Source organism: Silene latifolia, chromosome X (assembly GCF_048544455.1).
Source record: "Silene latifolia isolate original U9 population chromosome X, ASM4854445v1, whole genome shotgun sequence".
In the NCBI taxonomy this organism is placed as follows: Eukaryota; Viridiplantae; Streptophyta; class Magnoliopsida; order Caryophyllales; family Caryophyllaceae; genus Silene; species Silene latifolia.
In genome coordinates, this window is record NC_133537.1 from 83,492,069 (window position 1) to 83,501,397 (window position 9,329).

General features: G+C 39.3%; 1 protein-coding gene across 1 annotated transcript; it reads left to right on the forward strand.

Moving 5' to 3' along the window:
• Positions 1 to 297: 297 nt before the first annotated feature.
• On the forward strand, positions 298 to 1,674 carry LOC141617752 (uncharacterized). Its single transcript, XM_074434911.1, has one exon. The coding sequence runs from the start codon at positions 298 to 300 to the stop codon at positions 1,672 to 1,674; it is 1,377 nt and encodes a 458-aa protein (XP_074291012.1).
• Positions 1,675 to 9,329: the final 7,655 nt, after the last annotated feature.

Below are 9,329 nucleotides of genomic sequence, written 5' to 3' on the forward strand. Positions count from 1 at the left end.
CCATTTAAGGCGAAAATGTAACCATTTTACATAAAAAGTTACCAGAACAATTCCCTAAGCTATAATAATGTGTCATTAAAATGGTCACATTTTGTCGTTAAAATGGCGACATTTGACCCGTCTTCAACTTGTGACGAAAAGTGTCCGTCTTCAATGAGAATTGGTGTAAAGGTAAACCTATATTGGAAATTTTATTTTGTGTAAATTATGTTTAGCTGTAAATAATGGATGTATAAAGCATGATATTTATGTTATGTTTATCTATGGTGAACCTTGTATCGAACTGCGTTTATCTTAATGGAACACTATTTAATTTCGGATCTGTCTCCTTTTCTAATTCTTGGCGATTTTAATCAGGTTGGAATGCATTCGGATAAATTAGGTGGTTCACATGTCATTCGCGGTCAACAGGATTTCACCAACTGGCGCTTTGATAATTCTTTGCTTGATGTTCCTTTCTTTGGTCCCCTTTATACTTGGTTGAATAATCGCTCTGATGATCAACTAATTATGGAACGCCTTGATCGCGCTTATGCTAACACTGAATGGCTAGACCTGTTCCCTGCGGCATCTCTTATGCATCTTCCAATTCTTGTTTCGGATCACGCTCCAATCATACTCAAGTTTTTCCCTTCTTCAAAGACCAGCAGACGCCCATATCGTCTTGATAACTGGTGTTTCAATTCACCAGAGATTGCCCATATTGTAGATTGTGCGTGGCGGTTACCTGTTACTGGCTCTCCTATGTACATTTTATCTCGCCGCCTTGCTTCAGTTCGCTTTTCTATTATGCAATGGGTGATTCATCATCGCCTGTCCCATGGTATTAACTGGTCTGAGATTCACCATACAACTCACTGCTCTGGTACGGCAATTTTGAATGTTCATTCAGCAACAGCTTTTCAACACGTTCGGTCTGCGCAACTTCACCTTCTGAAAACACAGCATGCTTACTGGTTACAACGGGCTAAGTTGAAAAATGAAGTTCTTGATGGCCTCCCTTCGCGGTTCTTATATTCCCGTGTCAAGCACCGCGCTTCTCACCAACGTATCCTGGCTTTGCTTTCAGGCTCTGGAGAATGGCTTTTTACTCCAGCACAAATTTCATTGGAAGTTAATTCCTTTTTCCAATCTCTTTTGTGTGCTACTCCTTCTCAAGATCTTGGCTCGCCTCGAGGTTTTATTGCCCCTTTGCTTGACTCTCTTGATCTTCCTGTGCTCAGCTCTGAACACTGTTCACTGCTATCTGCTCCTTTCACGGAACTTGATATTACACATGCTCTCAATGGCATGGATGGTTCCAAATCACCTGGACCTGACGACATTACTCCAAAGTTTTTCCAGATGTTTTGGCCCCAGATTGGTCAGTTGGTTACTTTGGCTCTTCTTCGTTTCCTTAACTCCGGTGTTATGTTGAAAGAATGGAACAATACTCATATTATTCTCATCCCTAAAGTTGAGAAACCGGAGCAGATCTCCCAGTACCGTCTTATCAGTCTCTGCAATGTTATTTACCGGCTGGCTTCCAAGTGTTTAGCTAATCGCCTCAAGCTTGTTATTTCATCAATAGTTTCGGAATCTCAACAGGCTTTTGTCCCTTCTCGCCTTATGTCAGACAGCTGTGTTATTACACACGAGATTATGCATTATCTTAATAAAATGAAGAAAGGATAAGTTTCTTATGCTGCTCTGAAGCTTGATATGCATAAAGCTTTCGACCGGGTTTCATGGATTTTCCTTAGTGCGGTTTTGAAGAAATTCGGCTTCCCGGTCTTCTGGCAAAATATTATTTGGGAATGTATTTCGACTGTCACTTATAATATCATTATCAACGGCGAGCCTTCTTCTACCTTTAAACCTTCTTGTGGCCTGCGGCAAAGGGATCCTCTTTCACCTTATTTGTTTATCATGTGTATGGAAATACTATCTTGCCAATTGCGTACGGCGGAGAAGGCCACTGCGTTGAATGTCCTTAAGATTTTTAGGTACGCTCCCCCGATCACACATCTGTTTTATGCTGATGACGCTTTCATTTGTTGTAAGGCAACTCCATCTTCTTTTGAGACTCTAAGGGATTTGCTTCAGTGCTTTGAGTTGGCGTCTGGTCAGATGATAAATTTGGATAAGTCTTTTATTAAATTCAGTCCAAATGCACCGCCCGATTTTAGGTCCCACATGGCATCCATTCTGAAGATGCGTACATCTGATTGTTTTGGGAATTATTTGGGTGTACCTGTCGATATTCCTTCTAAGAAATCACTTGTGTTTCACCCTTTGGTGGATAGGCTTACAAGTCGCATCCTAGCCTGGTCTTCTCTACACCTCAGCCAGCCCTGTAAGCTGCTTATCATCAACACTATTATTTTGGGCTCATTCCGTTTTCTGATGGCTTCTATTCCTTTTCCTATTGGAATATGCAAGAAGATTGACTCTTTGATCGCGTCTTTTTGGTGGCGCAAAGATGTTCGCCACCGCTCTATTCACTGGCTCTCTCGGGATTGTCTGCAGCTTCCTCGTGTAGATGGCGGCCTTGGTTTGAAATCTGTCTCTTTATTAAGTCAGGCAACTCTTATAAAAAACTTCTGGCGCATACATCATCAGCCGTCGGGTTTATTATCAAAGTTTTTGGTTCCCAAGTACAAGAAGGATCTTCCTATTCCTACATCAAGATCAAAGGTCTCTCATCCTTCGTTTTTATGGTCTGGTTTATGTCGTGCAGCTAATGCTTTGTCTCCTGGTTTTTCATCGAAGCTTGGTAATGGTTCCTCTGTTGACCTGTTATCAAGCCCTTGGGTGAATGGATCTACCCTCTCTGTGCGTACTTCTACACCTACTTCCACGCTTGTTCTTTCTCATATGCTCTCTGTCTCTGGTAATTGGGATCCTTTTACAGTTTATCGTTGGTTTCTGCCTCCTTGTGCTAGAGCTATTCTCGCTATGGAACCTCCTTATATGGATATTGATGATTTCATCTACTGGAAGTACACGGAGGATGGAGTCTATACAGTTCGCTCAGGATATGATTTCTTGTTATCCCATATGTCCTTTTCCCGCTCTCCCTCGTTTTACTCTTCCTTTCCTTGGAAAGTTCTTTGGAGTCTTCGTGTTTCTCCTAAGTTCCCTCTTTTGGTTTGGCGTATAGTACATAATATCCTTCCTTCTTTAGAAAATCTATCTGTCAGAGGCATCCAGGTTAGTAACTCCTGTGTGTTTTGTCACTCTTTTTCGGAGTCTTTAGATCATCTTTTTCGCTCTTGTACTGTTTCTAGACATGTTTGGCTCTCTTCGGTTCTTGGCATTAATTTTGTTGCTAACCCTACTGTTTGTCTGCAACGATGGCTTGCAGATTTTATTGGATATTTTCACAGGATTACTACAAATGCTGATCAGTGCCTCCTTCGTTTTCTTTGTATTATAAAGGCTATTTGGATGGTTCGCAATTTGGTAGTCTTTGACAATTGTTGTGTCGATCCAGTTCAGATTTTACACCTGTCCGACTACCTTCTTGCATCTCATTCACAGCTGCCAGTGTTTTGGCCTTCCTTTTGTCGGACTTCTCCCAAGATTTCTATATCAACCTTAAACTTTGCTCCGTCTTTTTCTGCGATTACTTACTTTATTCCTGTTCACAGGTCATCTCTTACGGATTGCTACACCGTCTCTTCTTTGGATACGCTGTCATGCAATCCAGTGGTTCAAAATGTCAGGGCTACCACGGTGTTTGCAGCATCGATGAAAGGCCTGCTTCTCACCATGTATAGAGCTCACTCATCTTCGCAAACTTCCGTCTCTTTCAGAGTTACGTCAAAAAAATTATCTTCAGTTCTGGCCTCCACAAAGCCAGTACCAATCGAATTGCGCCACTCTTTAAGCGCAATTCGTAGTTTCCTTCGTATGTATTCTCACTGGTCAGTTAGTTTGGCCACTGGCTGATATTGTATACGTTGTTTATCTATATATGCAGTTCATTATTGCCAAAAAAAAAAAGAATTGGAAAGTTGTAAACATAAGCTAGAAGTAATATGCATGACTGCTAGCAAAGGTGTGGCATATACCTATCAGTTCCCACTAGATGTGCTAGAAAATTTGTGATGTTTTTGTTTACAAAAGCCAAGCCTTTATTTATTTTTTGGTTGTGCTATGAATTTGGTGCACTTGGAATATTTCACTGTTGACGGTTTCCTTGATATGGAATAGGTCATTAAATTTGTATATGTATAAATGATTTTCATTTTAGTAGATTGATCAAAATGAGAAAATAATGCAAAATAATTTTAGTTCCAATCTTTTACATTACTAACAACTAGTTTTACACCCGTGCAACATTGCACGGGTATGTTTTTAGGAAAATGTAGTATAATTGATTGTTATTAACAAAACATAAACGGTATAATTGGGTTAAATTTATGTGTAAAACAGGACCCTTCTATTAAGTTGTATGCCATATAATTAGAAAATTGGCCAAAGTTTTTAAGCGGTCCAACAACGACCAAAACCTATAGCTGTAACAACAAATTTTGTATTGCAATAAAACTATAACACAAAACAGATAGACAAATGAGTTTATATAATATCAGAAAATTATGTATACAACCTCTATTTTATCCACTTATTCTACAACAATGTTAAAGGTACGAGTACACGATCTACGAGGCTCGCTTGATTGACTCTAGCTTCTTTAGAGAGTCGCGTTGACTTCAATCTCCCTTCGATGCTTGAGTTTGGTTTGAATTTGATTTGAGCTTCTTGAGAGGGTTGCGTTGACTTGAATCTCTCTTCGATGCTTCAATTTGATTGATGAGATTTCTAAAGAGAAGTTGAGAGCTTTTGATGTCTCTTTTCTCTTCACTTTGACAAATGATTTTCTCTCATGTAAAGTGATTTTTTTTCTCTTGAAATGGTGGAGAAGTCTCTTATTTATAGAGATTTCTCCCTTGATAAATGGACTTGAAGTTTGGGCTTTGTTTGTGAGCTTGACTTCTCTTTTGGGCCCAATTGACCATTTGCTTTGCTTTAGAGCCCAAATGACCTAATTTGCAATATGGATCGATCCGGATTCTATTAAACGGGACAAATATAATTAAATTAAGCTAAAATTTGATATTAAGTTAAAATAATTTATTTCTTTTATTTTCGGCACTTTAATAAAATTTCCGTGCCTACAAATTGCCCCTTCGGGACCTTGTCACGTGCACCGTTTGGGTGTTTTGACGTGGCGAGGTCTCGACCTTTTTTTATTTGACTTGGAAGTCCATGTGTACTTAACTTGTCGTTAAAGTACCCATGTGAATTTTTTAATGACTTGGAAGTCCATGTACTTAACTTATCATATGAGTACTCGTGTAAATTAGCTTGACTTGGAAGTCCACGAGTACTTAACTTATCGTAAGAGTACACATGTGAATTTTGTTTCTTTGACTTGAAAGTCCACGAGTACCTAACTTATCGTAAGAGTACCCGTGTGAATTTTGTTTGTTTGAATGACTTGGATGTCGATGGGTACTTAGCTTGTCGTAAGAGTACCCATGTAATTTTTGTCTTGCCCCCTTTCATCTCGACTTGAAAGTCCATAAGCATTTTAAAAGAGTGCCTTGTGAAATTTGGTACATCTCGTGTCATTTTTTTTTTTGACATTGTAGACAATTTCTTTTCACGTTGACTGAATTTTATTCACCTTGGTAATTTTTGTAACCTTGGTAGTAACTTAGATATACACCAGACAAATAGCCTTTCTTTCATGTACATTGAAACTGTTAGTCTGCTAATGTTACGGCCAACAAGAGACTGACGATGTGCTCCCTTAACTCACACTCTTGTGTAATATGAGCCAATTAATTTTGGGAGAGAGAAATTACTTTCATTTCCATTAATGCTTGTGAGTAATTCTCCACTGCCAATATTAAACAATGAGATTTAAGGCACCAAAAATGTAGCCAATAAAGTAGCATAGTCGCCTATGAAACTTGCTATTGTGTTGCTTGAATTTTAAATTTGGTCAAAGCTAATTACTCCATATCTTTTGTGTCTTGAATGAGAAAATCAATATTAATCCTAGCCATTTAACGAGCATTACAGCCACATTGACCTTTTTTGTATGTAACGGCCAGATTCAGGAGTAACAGCCAAACGCTCTTCCCATACCAATCTTATTTATATAAGACGAGACCAATATCTCTCATACTGGCTTGATTACAAGATTATTTCCCAACTCACATAGTCAGTCATATGTTGCTTGTTCATCATAAACTCTCAGGAAAAGACGAGGGCCCATTTAAAATTCGATGCCTGACCAGCTGATGTCCATTGCATCTTGAGCCACAAATTTGAAGGGTGGTATGCATGTGCTTAATCATCATTTGATTACTCTTGAACATGTACGAAGTAATTTCCTTGTGCTTTTCTGTACACACTACTTCATTTTGCTTCTTCACTTAATGCATTGCATATTCAATAAACTACATTGAATCGTATCTTATAACTTCACAATCTAGTCGAAAGTTTTCAAATTTCCACTTAGCCTGTTATTGATTTGCATTTCGCACCCATAAAAAGGGAGATGATTTCATTTCCAAAGTAGTGACCAAATGACTTGATTTTTTTAGCATTATTTCATTCGTCACAAAATTTTACGCTTCAAGAAATGAGACTGATTTTGGAGTTATTGTTGTTGAATAGATGCCGACCTGAACAAGCAGACATTCGTTACATTTTCGACCAATAACAAACCCGTTTCTGACCAGAATTCGAGCCATTATTTCGACCGGCAAAACTTTGAAATATTTTCACTCCAAGTTTCCCTTGTTAATATAGGACTAATTGGATTTGTTGTTGTTAACTAGGCGGTGACCCAGACAACAATCCAAAATCATGAATGACGAAAGACCTACGACAAGGAGCACTTCAGTGAGAATTGATATTCGCAAAGAAAGCGAGAGCGGCGTGAGGGAGTGATCGAGAATCACCGGCGAGCAAGGTGGCTGTCACTAATGCGGGTTGTGTGGAGTTAAACTTTCCCTATGAGGAACCGCAAAGAAGTGTATCACTAATATCTTGATTGTGAATAACTTTAAACTTTTTTTTTGTTGTAGGGAGAAAATGGAAAACACAGTATAGTAAGAAAAGTAACGAATTTTTTTTTTGGTGTGCTTTTTTCTATTACAAAATTGTTTTCTTCTCCTATCTTGATCATTATTACCTGCTCACTTAATGCCTTAAGCTTTGACTTAACATTGACAGATGATCTCTTACGTCATTTTCCAATATCGGTAGGCTCTTTTTTATACGCATAACTATTTACACACTGCATCGCTAATATAGGAAAGCAACGTGTATTCAAATGTTGTGTTTGTTTGTGTGTGTCATGCACGCAGGTGTTACACATACCCAGTGGCGGATCTTAAGTGTCGTGGGCCTGGGCCTGGCCCACCCTGGAATTTTTGTATATATAAAAGTAATGGAATGTAATGACTTGAATGTTCATGATGAGAAGTGTGCTTCAGTGGTTTTCGAAGTGTCCTTTTGCCGCGAAGACTGAAATTCGAATACCATATCCTACATTAATTCTCTTTTTATTTTTAATATTACAATTTTTATATGTAAAAGGTATGAACTTTGATTCTCGGCCCACCTTGATATTTTGCTCAAGGTCCGCCATTGCACATACCAATTTGGATCAGCCGTGATATTGCAAGCGAGTCACTTCGTTTTTCTTTTGAGCAATGCTCTTACGTGACAACTGTTGGAAATTCGAGGCATTTCAAGTTAGTCATCTCTAGGCTTGTCGTCTGTATGAGAATTTCAAGCCACTCAGAACTCAATTATCAACTGATGGAGATCGTGAGGAATTCCGAATTAGGGCATTTCAACAATTATTTGAGGCAACATGAAATGTACTTGAGCCGTTGGGCACTAGAAACCGTAAGGAAGTCCGTGTCCGATTGCTTCGATATGAGGCGATCGTGGGAGAATTTGAAACTTTCTAGATGGCTAAGCAACACACTTGTCTCATCGGGCGCAAGAGGATTTCAAGCTACTCCAAGTTGGGTCATTTAAGTTCTCTTCCAAGTTATGAAGCAAGCAATATGTTCCGTTGACAACTAGAGCATTTGAGGCATCCCGAGTGGACCATTCCGATACTTGACCAAGGATCGCTAGGATACTTCAAGTCATTGCAAGGACCGTGAGAAATTTTGAAACATTTTGGCTGCATAAGTTCGATTCTCTTTTAAGTTATCAAGAAGTAAGGAACATGTCCCGTTGGCCACTGAAGCATTTGAGGCATCCCGATGGATCATTTCAAGACTTGACCGTGGTCGATTGGATACTTCAAGTGACTGCAAGGATTGCGAGAAATTTTAAATTTGGAGCATGAGTTCGATTCTCCCCCAAGTGATCAGCAAGCAATGGACCGTCTTGACAATGGTTAGACAGTTTGAAGCATTCTGCGTAGTGAGTTATTTCGATTTCTTATTTAAGCCATCATGCAAAGCATGAACTTGCCCATGGACTGTTGAAGACCGTGAGAGACGACGAGGAATCCAAGGTAGATGCCGAGGAATTTGAGGTGGAGCACTTCGATACTCTCTTGACCAGTCCAACGCATGAGGATTTCAAGATACTCCCATCAATCCGTTATGTAGGGCGAGATTTGTTCGAAGGTCTTTGCAAGGCTCTCTATGTCCATGTGGAAGAAGGAGTGCGATGACCCATATGAAGAAGAGCTTGGAGGATTTGGATAGCACAAAGAGGATGAACGATGTTCCTTGAAGCTTGCTTGATCGATAAGCAAGGATAATTGAAGGATCGTTGACTACTCATGGTCTACACTTGTTCGAAGGAAGGCAAGGTTCTTGGAGATCTAGAAGATACGAGAACATCTTTTTTCCTTGTGGCAAAATCCGTCAATGATCAAGACTGTCCTTATCCTTAAAGACCGACCGATTTGAAGTTTATTAAGCCGTGGACAGTTTAAACTCTTGCGGGCCAGGAGCAATTTTTTGAGAGGTTTGAATTTTTGGTGTGACTGCATTTGAACAAAGCATTTGTTCAAACTGACTATGTACTCGCAAAGTGACCATGGAAGACAAATTGCAAGATCAAGCCAACGTAGTTCAGAAAAGGAGTTTTTTTTGTTTGGGGGTGTGGCTGCACCTAAGTAAGACTTACTTAAGTTGCATACGTACTCGCAAAGTACCAAAGTACTTTACAAGATCAAGCCTACGTAGTTCAGGGAAGGATGTTTTTTTTTTTTTTGGTTTTTTGGTTTTGAGTTTTATTTTGGTATGCAGTTTAGGCTCATCCTTAGGAGCTTATGCAGTTTAGCCTCATGC